The sequence below is a fragment of the Mastigoproctus giganteus genome, chromosome 9 (assembly GCF_048544385.1).
Source record: "Mastigoproctus giganteus isolate SK-2022 chromosome 9, ASM4854438v1, whole genome shotgun sequence".
NCBI lineage: Eukaryota > Metazoa > Arthropoda > Arachnida > Uropygi > Thelyphonidae > Mastigoproctus > Mastigoproctus giganteus.
In genome coordinates this window covers 123,562,894-123,580,409 of record NC_143583.1, presented here as the reverse complement: position 1 = coordinate 123,580,409, position 17,516 = coordinate 123,562,894, and the positions used below count along the sequence as shown (strand labels likewise).

The window sequence follows — 17,516 nt, the reverse complement described above, 5'->3', positions numbered from 1 at the left end:
GTGACATTATCAGCAAAAGCTATCACATGACAATTTACTTGTGGTCGAACCAGTCAGTTCTGTTGCATCAGATTCCAAATGGAAGGACCTAATACAGAGTCCTGAGGGCAACCTCGCGTAATCTGTCTTTGACGGTGAAAATGTTTAGACCTTACAGTCACATATCTCTCAGAAAAATAACTCTTAAACAGACTGTGCTTAGAACACACAGCACGGCACAGTTGAGAAAGAGCTGCCTCCCACCATACTGAGTCGAACGCACCTTCAAAGTCTATATATATATATAGCAAGTTTATATTTTGAATCAGAGTTTGAAATGTATGTTTGAAAATCCAAAAGAGCATCCTCACACGATTTTCCTGGTGTAAAACCATACCGATTAGGTGAAATCATGTCATGGCGTTCTAACAATTCTTGTAAACGTATTGCCATTAACCTCTCTAACACTTTCCCCAGATTAGCCAACAAAGCAATTGGACTGTACGACTTAGGCTCAACTAAAGGTTTCCCAGGCTTCCTAATTAGCCTCAATAAAGCAATCTTCCATTTCAATGGGAACAGTCCTTCCCCTAAACACTTATTATATAAAGAAGCAACATGTTAGGTATCGACTTGAAAAAAACCTCACTATAAATGTGTTCTCAATTAAATCTATTGCTGGACATTTTGCAAAATTTAGGTTCTTTAACACCCCTGCCAGTTCATCTATTGTAAATGCCATGGTATTGTCTCTAGTTACATAAAACTGATTTTTTTTTCTCCGCAGTTCGGATTGGCACTGTGAGTCCAAAATGGGATCGTCATCCGGGAACAGCCTGGTGAATATTGCATCTACTGAATCCTCCCACCAAATAGTCTCAGTAGAATCTTCTTGAATTGTATTAAATACCTCCAAACTTCTTAGTTTATCTCTTGACAACTTATATAACAAACCCCAGGGATCATTTCTCCCCGATTCTTTTACAAACAATCGCCAGGTTTCTTTTTAAAAGATATGTAACTGGTACTGTCTCCTAGCCCGTCGTAGGACATTCAGTTCGTTCGTCCACCACGGGCAGGATTTTAATTTAATAGCCTTTTTCTTACTTGACTTATATGCCGCTCCTACTATTGATTGTGCGCGAATATAACACTGATATCAATATCAAAATCTGTTAATACTCCTGGCGTTCTTTACACGAACTACTACTTTCTGCTACGAATGGCGTTAACAGTAGTTGCCTGATCCCGTGTACACATAGGGTTTGTTTATATATTTTGTATTGGCAATAAGGGTCAACGGTTGAAGTCTCTGAAAATGAAAATAAGATGAGATTTGTTTGTGAATTTGAGCATGTGTATTTTTGGTTATTTTACTGTAAATTTGTATATCTATGTAAACATGCGGAATGTCAAATCACGGGAGTGTTGCAGAGCCTTTAGTAAAAGATGAAATTTTTTTGTGGAAAATTTAAAGCAAAAATAGTTTTTGTTGAGCATTTTTATTTACTATATTTTAAATTACTCTTTCGACTTGGACGCACAGAATGTCAAAATATCACGAAACAATTCGAGACATTTTAGAAGGTAAGTAAAATTGTTTTTAAAAGGAGGAAGGAACAGTTTACTGTTTTTGAGTTCGCAATTTCCATAAAACATAGTGATTATATCGGTTTTTTGAAGTTTTCAAGAAGTAAAAATGGGTTAATTTGCAATTTCAATTCGACTTCTCAGATTGAAGCTAGGAGAAATTACACGTTCAGGTTATTATGCTATTTGTTTCTGGAATCTGCAGAGGAGAGAAATTACAAATATATGTTTTTTTACACCTAAAAGTAAAATTAATTAATGACATACTTTTTTATAAATAGGATTTATCAATAAGCTGCCACTGTTACAATCAGTTTTATGAGAGCTGTCTCACTGCAGATACATAAAATATTTGTTTTTTGTTATCATTCATGTTACACTTTGAAATATATTAATGGAAAGAAATAAATAGAAAGTGAAGGAGATATTGTTGAGGATGGACATAAAAAAAGTCACCTGGGACAGATGGAATCTCTCCAATTATATTAAGGGAGGCAGCAAAGGAGGTAAGCAAACCCTTAGCCATAATTATGAGAGCATCTGGATTCAGAGGGGGTCCCTGCGGACTGGAGATATTAGTATTAGCAAGGGCATATGATGCAAGAAAGCAAGCTTATGTAGCATCAGCCAAAAAAAAAAAACAGCACACCCCCTTCTCATTTCACTTATCCACCCCCTCCAAATATTTGTCTAGTTCTGCCTTGAATCTGTTTAAACTAACTGTTTAAACTAACTTCTACAACGACAGATGGAAGTTTGTTCTAGCACTCAACCACCTGCTGGCTAAAGGCAAACTTCCGCACATCTATCCTAAAACTGTCTTTCCTCAATTTCAATTTATGCCCTCTGAGGTGATTATTCTGAGCAAGAGGAAGAATACCATCACCATTAAGCATGCTCAAACCATTCATGGCTTTATACACCTCAATCAGATCACCTCGCAGGTGCCTAGTCTCCAGACACTGTAATTTGCATAACTTAAGCCTTTCTTTGTAAGAGAAACCCTTTGTTCTATTCACTAATCTTGTTGCCCATCCCTGTACTCATTCCAACAGATTTACATCCTTCTTAAAATGAGGCCTCCAGACCTATATATACAGTACTCAAGGTGTGGTCTTATACAAAAGGGAATAATCACCTCCTTATCCCTGCTAGAAAAATTCCTGTATATCATTGACAAGACACCATGGGCTACTCTTGCAGACCATCTGCACTGCTCAGAGAACTTCATATCTGTCTGCACAATTACCCCCAGGTCCTTTCCACTCTCTACCTCTGTCAGTGTAGTACCACACAGTTGATATGTTACTCTGGGGTTACTGCTTCCCATATGTAGTATTTTACATTTGTCAGTGTTAAACTTCATTTGCCACCTCTCGGCCCATCTACTCAACTTTTCTAGATCCTGTTGCAGCAGTGTACTGTCATTACTGTCCTCAACAACCCTGCCAAACCTTCATATCATCTGCAAACTTGGACATTAAGCTTGATATACCATCATCAATATCATTTATAAATACAGAAAACAACAATGGACACAACACTGAACCCTGCGGGACTCCACTAATAACATTAGTCGACGATGAGCGGTGTCCATTGATTACCACTCTCTGTCTTCTCCCACTCAACCATCCCTTTATCCATAGTAGCAATTTTCCTCCAGTGCCACACTGCTCCAATTTGTGCAGCAGTCTTCCATGTGCAACAGTATCAAAAGCTTTCTAAGATCCAAATATATGATATCAAAATTATTCTTTGCATCCAGTTCCTTTGTGACTACATCATAGTATCCAATCAAATTGGTCAGACAAGACTTCCCCTTAAGAAACCCATGCTGTGTCTGAGCTATAATTGAAGTCTTGTCTATATGATATGATCCTGCAATGCTTCTGTAACCAGTGCCTCCATTAATTTTCCTGGAACAGAACTACTAAACTAATAGGTCTGTAATTAACTGTCTCCCCCTTTGATCCTCCTTTGTGGATTGGGGTCACATTTGCACATTTCCAGTCCATGGGTACCTCCCCTGAGTCCAAGGAAGCTGTCATAATTATGGCTAAGGGTTTGCTTACTTCCTTTGCTGCCTTCTTTAATATAACTGGATAGATTCCATTCACCCCAGGTGCCTTTCTTATGTTTATCTTCAACAGTTTCTCCTCCACTTTACTCTTAGTTATTACAAGATTATCTAGCTTACTACCAGTGTTTAATACACCTTTATTATTCCCCCTCCCTGAATAATTCCTCATGCGTGAATGTAGGTGCAAAATATTTATTTAGTTTGTTAGCTAACTGAGCAGGATCATTAACAGTTGAACCATTGATATCAAGTGGACTAATCTGATTCATCCCATTCCTTATAGAGTTTGCGTAAGTAAAAAACTCTTTGCTATTTTTCTTTGCATCCTTTGCCAAAGATTTCTCGTAATTTGCCTTTGCTGCCTAATCTCCTTTGTGACTTGGTTACAGGCCAGCCTATATCTATCGTAGGCTTCTGTGTCACCTGTTAATTTATGTATCCCATGCATTTTTTTTCTCTGCCACATGTCTAATTAGTTCATCTGACATCCATGTAGGCCTAAATCTTGAACAATATTTCTTAGTTGCTATGAAAAGTCTAGTAGCTTCCAACATTATTTCTTTGAATTTGCTGTTGGTAACATCATCAGTTGGGCCCACCATATAGAATTTAAATACTGTCTCAAATCCCACCGTAGTGACATTTACGAAAGCAAAAATCCTTCCCTTTATTCCTGATGGTAGTTACCTCTTTGAGTAAATCGCACTTCAGCACACTGTGATTGCTGCTACCTTGTGGTTCCTTTATTTGCAGATTCTTAATGCATGAAGAATCACTACTGATAATCAGATCGAGTAACACTTCCTCTAGTTGCCTCCTGAACATGCTGCTTTAGAAAACAAATAAATCCACAAAAGCCTAGCTAGTGTGTGGGACCAACCCACAAATTCCAGCCAATCTCTGGAAAATTAAAATTCCCCATTGTAAGACACTCTGATTTACTGGTCCACTCTATTTCTCTGCACAATTGCTCATTATACTTATCAGATTCATTAGGCCTATAACACACACCTACTCTCATTTTTCCTTTCCCAGTGCTTATGTCACACCAAACAGACTGAACACTGTATTGTCCACCAACATGAATTGGATGCACATCCTTAGATTTTATGTTTCTTAACTAACAGCATAACCCCTCCTCCCTTCCTGCCCTGTCTATCCTTTCTGTACACATTGTACTCCCCAAATTCCAATTCTTCACTGCTTATGTCTGTGTGACACCACATCTCTGATATCCCAACAATATCTGCCTTTGATGTCTTGGCTAGCACTTCTAGCTCATCAGATTTGCTAACTATACTCCCAGCATTGGTGTACACACAAATATACATGCATCTGTTTCTAATCATAGTTACCCTAACACAGCCCATGTATTTACTTGTTGCACTATGACTCCCAGCGCCGACCAGGCTAGCCGGGTGGGTAAAGTGCCTGCCTGGCAACCCAAAGGTCATGGGTTCGAATCCTGCCTCGGGCTTGGATCAAAGTACTGCAAAAACCTTGGAAGGTGCATTATGGCCACAGAAGCTGATGCGCCAATAACTACCAAAAAAAAAAAAAAAAGACTCCCAGCAGTCCTGGAAATCCCCATTGCCGCTGCTGCTCAATTGCATTTCAATAGAAGCAGTGCAAGAATCACTTTCACCTCTGACATTGGCTACTGTTAGTTTGTGTTTCCCCCCAAAGCTAGCAGTTTTCCGACCCACCTAACTCTGCCTCGATAGCATCAGCAAAATATTCTTGCACTCTTTCTATTTAAGTATATCCCATCCCTATAGAAGCAATCTCTCTTGTTAACAAGCGCAGACTAGGCTGAGAAAAATTCTACCCCTTCATCCTTGCAGTCTCTCCAGGGCTGATTTGATCGACAAGGCTCTCATCATGTACTCCCTCCTATCTTGTCTGGGCAGAATTGCAGACACTTTCAACCCTAACTCACGGCTTTTTTTCAACATTGACCTGTAATTGTTAAGTAATTCTGTCAGTCTTCTACTCTTAATATCATTATTTCCAATATGTACAACAATATCACCCTATGTGCCTTTAAAAGATGATATCTGCTCTACAACGTCATCAACCTTTGTCCCTGGTAGACATACCCTGGTCTTGTTTCACATATCCTTTTTGCACAATATGTTCCCTGTTTCCCTGACAATAGAGCCACCGACAACTAGTTCCTTTGGGACCAGCGCGTTCTGCCTTGGGGTTGCCGCTGTGTTGTGTGATGTTCAAGTGCAAGCTCTAGCATTGGCGTGGGCCACTCAATTTAAATCCTTTGAGGGCATCCACCCTGTCCTTCAAGCTCTCATATAGGCCCATAACAACGCTGAGTTGTCGCCTGATTTCCTTACGCTCCTTACAGCTCACATACACAAAGACATTCCCATTGACAATATCATGTCCCGTTCCTGATTTATCCACAAACTTCAAACAAGCAGTGCATTTCAAAATATGCAAATGTATCCCCATTTCACAAAGGGGGATCAAAGAGTGACAAGCAATTACAGACCTGTTAGCTTACCTTCTGTTCCATGGAAAATAATGGAGTCTGGTTAAACAAGTAATGCAGGACCATCTAGGCAGGAGTTCAGTTAAACTTCAATTGTAGCATGGGTTTGTTAAGGGGAGACTGTGTCGTTGTTGTTATTTGGTTTTTTAGGAGCATTAGCAACTAAGGCCATATTGCTCCAGGGATATGCAGTGGTTATTCCCTGACCTTTCCGCATCCTCCGTATTTGGTGGTCACGGGCTTGAACCCGTGACCACCAAATATGTAATCAAAAAGCGTGTGCTACGCACTGTTGCTCCTGGCTACGGAGGCGCCTTAGAGACTGTGTCAAACCAATTTAATGGACACTATGATCCACTAACAAAGGAACTGGAAACAAAAAATAATTTTTATCTTATATACTTTCATTTCTGGAAAGCATTTAATACTGTTGCACATAATAAACTGTTGTACAAATTGAAGTGGTGTGGCATTAAGGGCAAGTTGCTACTATGGATAAAGGGATGGTTGAGTGGGAGAGGACAGCGATTTGGGTAAAACATTATATAGGGTGGCCACTGAAAGACTGAAGGGTTTGAAAAATTAATAACTTGTTCATTTTTAATCTTTATTTTCTTTTTTTACAGGTTATAGAGCATCCCTTGGAGATTAAAATGTGGCCACTGAAAGACTGCCCACCCTTTCAGAATCTTCTGAAGCGATGTTCTGGCGATGCCTAGTTGAGCAGAGCGACAATGGGTAGAGGCAGATGGATCCTCAAGGATACTCTGCCGTACAGCTTCCACCGCTGCGTCAGTTTGCACAGGGTGCTTAGGACCTCTTACCAGAAGATCGCCGACTGATCCAGTTCTTTCAAACCGGGCGATTAGGTTCCGAATCATGTTATCACTAGGAGGACTTTAAAATGTTGCCGGTATTTTCTCTGAGTTTCAATAGTTGATCTTTCACTGGAATAGAAAAACCCAACGAGTTTTACTCGTTGCTGGACATCATACGTAGCCATTTTAATCTCCCAGGGATGCTCTATAACCTGTAAAAAGAGAAAATAAAAAAGATTAAAAATGAACAAGTTATGACTTTTTCAAACCCTTCAGTCTTTCAGTGGCCACCCTGTATTACGGTGCACCCTCCAAAAATGGCAGCGAAAAGAAGACAGTCATTGAATGGTGGGGATTCCATTCCCTCACTGCTTCCCCCTCTTCTCACTGTGGCATTGCAGATTTCATTGTTGTGTCACGTGATTAACTCTAGAGAGCACAATTGCTGTAAAGCAAAAAACAAAAAAATTTCTAAAAATTTTTAGGATTGAGACTAACAAGTCATACAATTACTACTCCTAAAAAACATCAACAAGTCGTACAATTACTGCTGCTAAAAAAACATCAACACGAAAAAAAGACAAAGCAAACACTCACCTGATCAGTGGGAACCCCTCAATCAATGTCCTCACCTGCTGGCTTGTATATGACAGTTGCCAACAGTTTCTTTCAACAAACCTATTCAAAACCATCCATACAATCCTTACACTTGGCCAAGCTTATTGTACTTCCACACTGAAAACACTTAAATTCAGATGCTATCATATACAACCAATATACAGCAGTCAGTTACAGCCTTATATCGGTCCTTTTCCGAACCATACAACAATTTTGCAGTCACTTGTGCCGGGATTGAACAGCAAAAAACAAAGGGAAACATAATAAAAATCATGGCTGCAGCACAAGGACATCTGTTCAGAACCACGGAAAACAAAAATTGAATCACAATTGAATTAGCAATCCAAAATGGAAATGAAGGAAGTTATGCTTTCTTAATCAGCCAATCAGATAACTCAGGAGAGGGGGAGGGCAGTCATGTCACTATCATCAGGTGACATTTTGAACAAACAAAGGGAAACAGAAAAATTCACAGCAGCAGCAGCAGCATGATGACATCCACCATGTGACAAATGAACAAAGGGAAAAAAAAAAAAAAAAATTCCTGCAACAGAATTAAATAAATAAATAAATTTTTTTGGGGGGACTGCTACTCCCAGACCCTCACTAATATTCAGCCATGTGATTTCTACTCTCCAGAGTTAATAATGTGACACAAAGATGAACCCTGCAATGACACGGTACAGAGAACAAGGGGAAATAAGTAAGTAGGCTGAGTCTCCACCGGTCAATCACTGCTTTCTCACTGACAGTCTGGAGGGTTCACCCTAATTGAAAGTTCGGTCGAGAGTTATTATCAATATATGCTGCTCTTTGAGGACTAATAATATCAGTGGAGTTCCCCAGGGTTTGAAACTGGGGTCATTGTTGTTTTCTGTATTTATTAATGATATTGATGAAGGTATATCAGGCTTGTCTAAGTTTGCAGATGATACGAAGGTTGGTTGGGTGATTAATGATGGTATGCTACTGCACCAAGATCAGTAAAATTAGGTTGTTGTGCGGAGAAATGGCAGCTGAAGTTTAACATTGACAAATGCAAACTACAGCAAATGGGTAGCAGTAATCCCAGATTAACAAACTGTGTGATACTACATTCAGAGTAGTGTAAAATGAAAAAGACCCGCTAGTAATTGTGGAATATAAGATAAGTCTTATCAGGACTGACACTGGCAAAGGATGCAAAGAAAAACAGCAAAGACTTCTTTACTTATGTAAACGCTACAAGGAAGGGGATGACTCAGATTAGTCCACTTGATATCGATGGTTTGACTGTTGATGATCCTGCTCAGCTAGCTGACAAATTGAATGATTATTTTGCATCTACATTTGCACATGAGGAATTCTGTAAGGAAGTGGAGGCCAGAGGCTTATTAAATTTTAACAGGGAGCTAAATGATTTTGTAATAACAGAGAGCAAAGTGGAGGAGAAATTGTTCAAGTTAAGCATAAGAAAGGCACATGGTGTGAATGGGATCTATCGAGTTATATTAAAGGATGTAAGCAAACCCAGAGTCATAATTATGACAGCATCCTTGGACTCGGGTGGTTCCTACAGACTGGAGATATGTAAATGTATTTCCTATTCACAAAGAAGGTTCAATGGTTTTATGGTGACACGAGTAGTTACAGACCTGTCAGTTTAACTTCTGTTCAGGGATAATTATGGAGTCACTGGTTAAAGAAGCACTGCAGGATCATCTAGAGAAGACTGCAGTTATAGTTCAGACAGCATGGATCTGTTAAGGGGAAGTCTTGTCTGACTAATTTGATTGGATACTATGATGTGATCACAAAGGAACTGGATTCAAAAAAATAATTTTGATATCATATACTTTTATTTCAGGAAAGCTTTCAATACTGTTACATATAGAAGGCTGCTATACAAATTGGAGCAGTATGGCATTAAGGGCGAGTTGCTGCTGTGGATAAAGGGATGGTTGAGTGGGAGAAGACAGAGATTGGTAATCAGTCGACATTGCTATTTGTGGACTAATGTTATTAGTGCAGTCCCCCATGGTTCGGTGTTGGGCCCATTGTTGTTTTCTGTTTATCAATGATATTGTTGAAGGTATATCAGGCTTAACATCCAAATTTGCAGATGATGTGAAGTTTGGCAGGGTTGTTAATGACAGCACACTACTGCAACAGGATCTAGAAAAGTTGGGCAAATGGGCTGAGAAGTGGCAAGTGAAGTTTAACATTGAGAAATGCAAAGTACTGCATATGGGTAGCAGTAATTCCAGAGTGCCATTCTTACTGTGTGTCCGAGGCAAGTGGAGAATGAAAAAGACCTGTGGGTAATTGTGCAGTCAGATATGAAGTTTTTAGAGCAGTGCAGACATGCTGCAGGAGCAGTTCATAGGGTCTTGTCAATGATATACATGAATTTTGCTAGCAGGTATAAGGAGGTGATTATTCCTTTGTATAAAGTAATGGCAGGCCACACCTTGAGTTATTGCATACAGGTCTGGGGGCTTCATTTTAGGCAGGATGTAGAGCTGCTCGAACGAATATAGAGTAGGGCAACGAGATTGAAGAGGGGAACAAAGGGTTGCTCTTACTAAGAAAGGCTTGAGTTCTATAAATTGTAGTGTCTGGAGTCTAGGCACCTGCGAAGTGATCTGATTGAGGTGTATAATGTGCAAATTATGCACCTGTGGGGTGGGGGGCATGGAATTCAAATTGAGGAAAGACAGTTGTAGAATAAATAGATGTGCGGAAATTTGTCTTTAGCCAGCGGGTGGTTGATTGCTGGAAAAAACTTCATCTGTCTTTGTAGTAGTAGTAGTAATAGTAATGGCAAATGATTCAAAAAAAGTGGTGAGCTATTATATAATATATTTTTGGTTTATGCTATTATATAGCATAAACCAAAAAAAAAAAAAAAAAAACCAACCATCCATAACCCCCAAGAAATTGTCTAGTTCTTTCTCAAATTTATTCACATCATCTGCTTCTACTAGAACAAATGAAAGCCTGTTTCAACAATCAACCACTCACTGGCTGAAGAAATACTTCTGCACATCTATTTTGCAACCACCCTTCCTCAACTTAAATTTATGTTCCTCGTGTGTAGTCTCAGCAAGAGAAAGAATGCCATTCACATTCAGCTTACTCAATACATTCAATGCCTTAAACACCTCAATCAGGTCAGTACTGCAGGTGCTTAGTCTCCTGATACTGCAATCTGCAGAACTGGAGCCTTTCTTGGTAAGAGTACCCATTTGTTTCCTTCACCAATCTGGTTGCTCTTCTCTGCACTCATTCCAGCAGATCTACATCCTTTCTAAAATGAGGCCTCCAGACATGTATAGAATACTTAAGATGTGGTGGCCTAACCATGGCATTGTACAAAGGAATAGTCACCTCCTATCCCTGCAAGTTTCTGTATATCACTGTCAGAACTCCATGAGCTGTCTGGCAGCATGTCTGCACTGCTCAGAGAATTTCATGTCTGGCTGCCCAATTACCATAGGTCTTTTTCATTCTCCACTACCCTGAGTGCAGTACCACACAGTTGATGTTTTTCTGGGGTTATTGCTACCCATGTGCAGTAGTACCATGGTACTGCATGGGTAGCAGTACTATGCATTTGTCAGTGTTAAACTTCATCTGCTATTTTCCTAGATCTTGTTGCAGTATTCACCCTGATTACTCTCATTAACCACCCTGCCGGCCTTTGTATCATCTGCTAACTTTGGCTTTGTATCATCTGCTAACTTTGGCCTGTTATACCTTCATCAATATCATTAATAAATTTCAAAAACAAAAATGGGCTCAGCACTGAACTCTGGAGGCCACCACTGATAACATTCGTCCACAAAGAGCGGTGCCCATTAATAACCATTCTCCCTCATCCTCCACTTGACCATCCCTTTACTCACAGCAGAAACCTGCTCCCAATACCACACCGCTCCAATCAGCACAGCTGTCCCTTATGTGCAACAGCATCAAAAGCCCTCCTGAAATTGAAGTATATGTTTTCAAAATTATTTTTTGCATCCAGTTCCTTGGTCACTGTATCCTAGTTACCCATCTTATTATTTAGACCATCTGATAGGCCACCATGATGCAATGACCAAGGTTCTCAAAGTGAGGAAGTATTTGCTGCTCTGCATTTTTTTTTCCAGAGAATTCTCATAATCTGCTTTAGCTTTCCTAACCAATTTTTTTAATTGATTGCAGACCAGTTTATACTTACTGCAGATTTCTATGTTGCATGATAATTTATGAGAATTCTATGCATATTTCTTTTGTGGCACTAGTCTCAACAGCTCATCTGACATTCATTTAGGTCTAAACCATGAATTTTAGTCAGTGTAAAAAGACTAGTAGCTTCTACAATTCCCTGAATGCTTCCCATTTAAAATTTGCTATGGGTGATATCTTCAGTTGGTCCCACTGAATAGATTTTAAAAACTGCCGGAAACTATTCATATTCACCTTTACAAAAGCAAAATCCCTTCACTTTGCCCTTGACAGTAAGCTATTTATGCTATCCAACTACCTTGTGGGTAGTTGATAGCTTAAATAAATTTTAGGAAGAACTGAACAGTCTTTTGGAGTGAATGGATGGATGAAATGGGGTTTTTAGGGTTTTCCTTCAAAAACCATGCCTGAACTCCTTTATTGATATCTTTCACTTTTGACCCATTATTTCTTGACTTCCTATTTCTTTTTCTCTCGTGTGTTCTTTTATTTCTTGATCTCCTATTTCTTCTTCACTAGCAACTGCTACCATTGGTGTTGTTGGCATAGTCTTGACACAGCTTTTCGTCATTGCTCGGTGTTTCCAAATTTGATACAGTAACAAATTTCAATATTACATTTTGCAATTTAGATGCTGCTTCTTGTTTTTTTGCAAATTTTTTTCTTTTTTCAGATCCACTAGGATGTTTACGATTCTGGTCTCTATCTCGCTTGCCCATTTTACTGTAAATGCAAAAAACTTTTCTTCATATAACATATACACTAATATTGTTAAATCTTGTGCAAATGTGTTTTCGATCGTCACACTCATGGTATAGTCATTTGCAGCTTAAATAATTTATTAAAAATAAACATAAAATAATATTTTAACTTACCAAATTATGACAATCTATATATGGAACATAATAAATAATAATTGCCAGGCTTCCATTGGTCGAATTTAAGTGAAATTTGGAAATGATTGACAAATCATTCTTATAGAGTGAAATATAAAATTTCATGAAAATCCATCTATTGAGAGTCTAGTTATTATGTGCAGTTGGACAAACAAAGAAATAATTGCTAGATTTCTATTAGCCTGATTTTAGTGAAATTTGGAATGACTTCATAAATCTTTCTAAAAGGTCCAAATACAAAATGTCATGAAAATCCAACCAGTGGGAGTCAAGTTATTACATGAGGATGGAAAAAATATATATATATGTATATATATATAGAAATAATTGCCAGATTTCCGTTGGTCTGATTTTAATAAAATTTGGAATAGCTTAACTAATATTTTTAAAAGTCCAGATAAAACTTCACGAAAAGCCATCCACTGGGGGTTAAGCTGTTGCATGTGGATGGAGACAACACACATGGTGAAGACAATAAGTGTACTATGCTAATGTGCTTAAAACTGACAAAATATACTCTGAGAGAAGCCATGAAAAGTGAAATATAAGCAGAAAATATTACAGTACTTACAAAGGCAGTTCTGCAAGGAACATTCACAACAAATGTTTGAATCTATTTTTCATTAAACTGTCATTCTATATTATATGAAACTTTCATGAGATAAACTAAGCTCTTGCTGAAATATTTCCTTGTAAGTTTGTCTGAAACAGTGAATCCCATGTCACTGAAACTGAGAGTGAGTAACATTTGACTGAGGTATGATCTGATTATGAAGATGATTTAATAAGCTTGAAATGTAATTATTGAATATTTATTAAAATAATAATCTCCTGCTTGTATGGTATTAGTTGAATTAAATCAACCTTTATTTTGTGAATATGTTATAATATTCAAATTTTTTCTTGGTTGGTGGATATAGTTCTGAACAAATGGATTGGCCTGTTTCGCATTGGTAGATACGAATGTCTCAGCATTTTTTATGCAACCTGCCTGAACTATTAAAAAAAAAAAAAAAAAAAAAAAAATCTACAGTCTGTCATTTTTATCTTCTCAGTTTTTTTTTATCCAAGGTATAATAACTATAGGTAACAAAAGAGTACTTATTTATTAATACATTTTATATTTTATTTAATCACTTTAAATTTCCATATCCAGATTTTATAATTTAAGGGAAAAAGTACTTATCTCTTATTACATATAATTTTTTTTTAATGCAAACCTAATGCTTTATCAAAAATTTCATGGCCTACTATTTTCCACAGTTCCAGTTCTCAAGTGGATCATGATTCATGGCTGGGAAATATTGGTGTAGAATACTTAAGGGACATTTCACTATACCTCCCCCACATGTTTTTGTTTCACTATAATTAATGTTAGAACCATAGTTTAGTTTTATAGGTGTTCTGTGTTAGAATAAAATATTTTAACATTTTTTGTTGCTGTTATTGTACACTAGTCAAAATCTATTTAGTCTGTTTTGATTCAGTAGTCAGAATATGATGAATTAGTTTTTGTAGTTTGTGATTCAGTAGTCAGAATGTGATGAATTAGTTTTTGTAGTTTGTGCTTTTAATTTATTAAAAATATTTGAGAAAATAACCAAGCGTTCTTCTGTAATAACATTGAATTAATTTTTGATTTTGTTCCGCAGATGTTCATAGATTCCTAACAGTTACATTAAGTAATGAGGTGTTAACTGCTGGTGCTTTGTCACATAAAGAAGGCTTACTTATTAAACTCCATCATATTCGACAAGAATATCCTCCATTACTTCCTTCTTCACTCCCAGAATCATTTCCTGAAGTAAAACATCTTAGTAATATATCCAGTGAAAATATGAGACCACCATCTAGTCCTCCTCCATATATTGACATGCAGAGAAATTTTCACACTCAGTCTCAGAATACATCTTCAGGTTTGTAACTTTCATTGATAATTTTATGGAGGTATCAGTGATTCCTACCAAACACACACACACACACACACACTGAAAAAACCTCTAAGGTCAGGAATATGATATGCATTAAATTTTGTAGACCATTGACCATGCTGAGACTAAATACCGGGTGGTTATAAAATAAATTTCCCTATTTAGGAGACCCTAGTGTCAAAACAGTTACAGTTAGCGCTGTGAAAATCGGTGGATATGTCATTTAGGGTACGGGGATTGTAGAAGGAAAAAAAAATTAATTCAAATTTCTGCCACCAGGGGAAATACAGCACTGCACATATGTAAAAGTTGTCATTTACTTCAAGACACGCTGCTTACACAAATGACATCCTGTTAGATAAAAGCAGAAAGGCCAACCATCAATAACCATCATGACTCTTACAAAAAATAGGAATGCTAATGCAGCACTATGTGAATATTGGAAACGTAAAGGACCTTTGATGTCAGCGAGGCTTTGAAAACTAATAAAAGAAATTTGAAATGACCAGGGAGTTAGGTGTAATTCGAGGCAGGGGATGAAGTGGTGGTTGCAATGGTCAGAATGCGAAACACTACCAGTCAGTAGTGCCAGAAGTGTGTCAAGAGACTTGACCCTTCCTTTGTCTACTGTACGTAAAGTGCTTTGAATAATTTTACACTGGTTCCCGTACAAGATTCACGTAGTGCAAGAACTAAAGTCTTGTGATCAGCAACAATGAATAGACTTTGCTTTACGATTTCTGGCTTGTATGAAACTTGATGATACTTGGGCGTGAATGATCTTGTGGTCTGATGAGGCACATTTCATTCTTCATGGGGCTGTAAATGCACAAAACTGCCGAATATGAGGAACTTCTTGTCCATCTTCTGTGCACAAAAGACCACCACACAGTCCATATGTTACAGTATGGTGTGGATTCACAGCAGAGTTTATAATCGGACCATTTTTCTTTGAAGAGTCTACACCTCATGGCCCCGTAAGATGTACGGTAACTAGTGCATGGTACTGTGCTCTTCTAAGATATCACATTATTCCCGCTCTGCAAGAAAGGCAATGCTTGGATGCCGTATTGTTAATGCAAGATGGTGCCCCTCACAACGTTGGTTGACAATTGAAGGAACTGCTCTGTTCAACATTCGGAAATGATTGCATAATTTCTAGAGACTTTCTGCAGTTCTGGCCAGCCCAATCACCAGATCTCAATCTCTGTGATTTCTGGCTAGGGGAGTACCTGAAAGACAAAGTTTACTGTGGTGGCATATAGATGCTTGTCAATTTTAAAGCAAGCATTAAACAGCATGTAGCCAACATCCCCAATGAGATGCTGTGCGAAACTGTGTCACATGCAGCTCTCCATTTTCAGAATGTCATCTCAAGTGAAGGAAAGCGCACACAGAACAGTGTCTGTAGATTTCCAAGTTCTGATATTAAAATCTAATCTTAAGTTAAGTATTCTATTTCATGTTTACAGTGCCAATTTCTCCCCTACTGTCACCCTAGTGTCAAAACTCTTAACCATTTTGACACTAGGGTCTCCTGAATAGGGAAACTTATTTTATAATCACCTGGTACTTTAATTCTGTTCAAGTTATATACAATGAAACTAACAAAACAAAATTTGAATTGCATAACATTAAGTATACACTAATAAATTATCTACAATTAAATTCCCATGTTAAAAAACTAATAAACATAAGTGAATGTTAACTGTGTTAAAAACTTATAGAAACCTACATTAACTCACTACATTATTATTTTTTATTTATTTATTTTTTAATCTTTTGAAATTTTATTCTTAATGGTTTTTTTCTATAACTAATGAATACTACTTTTAAAATTCATAGGAAACTAATCAGATTTGGGTTGCCAGTAATCTAAATTACTTTTCACAAGTTTAACAAAAGACTGAAGGTATAAAGAGTAAGTTTTGGGTTAAGAAATATACAGTTACACTACCAAGTTAATGAGTTTTATGCTAAAATTTTGTTACCAGCTATACTGTAGAGGCAACTGTACTCTACAGCATAATTAGTAATTAAGTGAGCTTACAACCTGCCTCTTCTGAGACAGTTTGTAAACTGAGGCCACAAAGAATGATCTACTGTAATTATATATATATACAAGAGGTATATATATAATTACAGTATTCTTGTAGCTAGTTTCTCAGATGTAATGTCAACTGATGATGTCATTATTAAGGCTGTCACTCAGGCTGTCAAGCCATAATCTTGTACTCAAAATTCTTGGGCAAACTTTGTGAATGGTTTGTAGTTCTGTTCGTCATCAAGTAGGCAATGTTCCTGGTTCTTGGGATTGTACTGGAGCTGAGTGATGAGAAGGGCCCGGAGGTCTTCGTACAGATGACAGTTGAACATCAAGTGGTCCCAGATTTCTTGGGAGTCACAGGTATATAGAGGGTTGTTTTTTTTATGCCTAGCATGGTGAGTTTGTTGCAGATGGCACAATGTCCAGTTAGAAGATAGGTAGGTTGTAGTTCTGGAGAAAAGCAGGTCGGGGACTTGGGAAATACTCTTTTGATGTCCAGTATAAATTTTCGAGTTAGCATTAGTAGAGGCATATGATGCAAGAAAGCAAGCTTATTCAGCATCAGCCAAAAAAAAAAAAAAAAAAAAACAACCACTACTCCCATTTCACAGCTCCGTTCGTTCGAAATACCTGTCCAGCTGAGCCTTAAATTTATTTAGGCTATCAACTTCAACAACAAGCGATGGGAGTCTATTCCACAAACCAACTGCCCGCTGGCTAAAGGCAAATTTCCGCACATCTATCCGACATCCGTCCTTCCTCAATTTGAATTTATGCCTTCTCAGGTGATTATTCTGAGCAAGAGGAAGAATCCCATCGGCATTGAGCATGCTCAA

General features: G+C 37.8%; 1 protein-coding gene across 1 annotated transcript in view; it reads left to right on the top strand.

Annotated features, from left to right (window-relative positions):
• Nucleotides 1-1,206: 1,206 nt before the first annotated feature.
• The window catches only part of LOC150080699 (src kinase-associated phosphoprotein 2-A-like), a 79,707-nt gene continuing 63,397 nt past the window's right edge, over nucleotides 1,207-17,516 (top strand). The window contains exons 1-2 of the mRNA XM_090381930.1: nucleotides 1,207-1,566; nucleotides 14,355-14,618. Coding sequence (XP_090238056.1) covers nucleotides 1,527-1,566; nucleotides 14,355-14,618 — 304 coding nt within the window. The 5' untranslated portion in view covers nucleotides 1,207-1,526. The remainder of the gene's footprint in view (nucleotides 1,567-14,354; nucleotides 14,619-17,516) is intronic.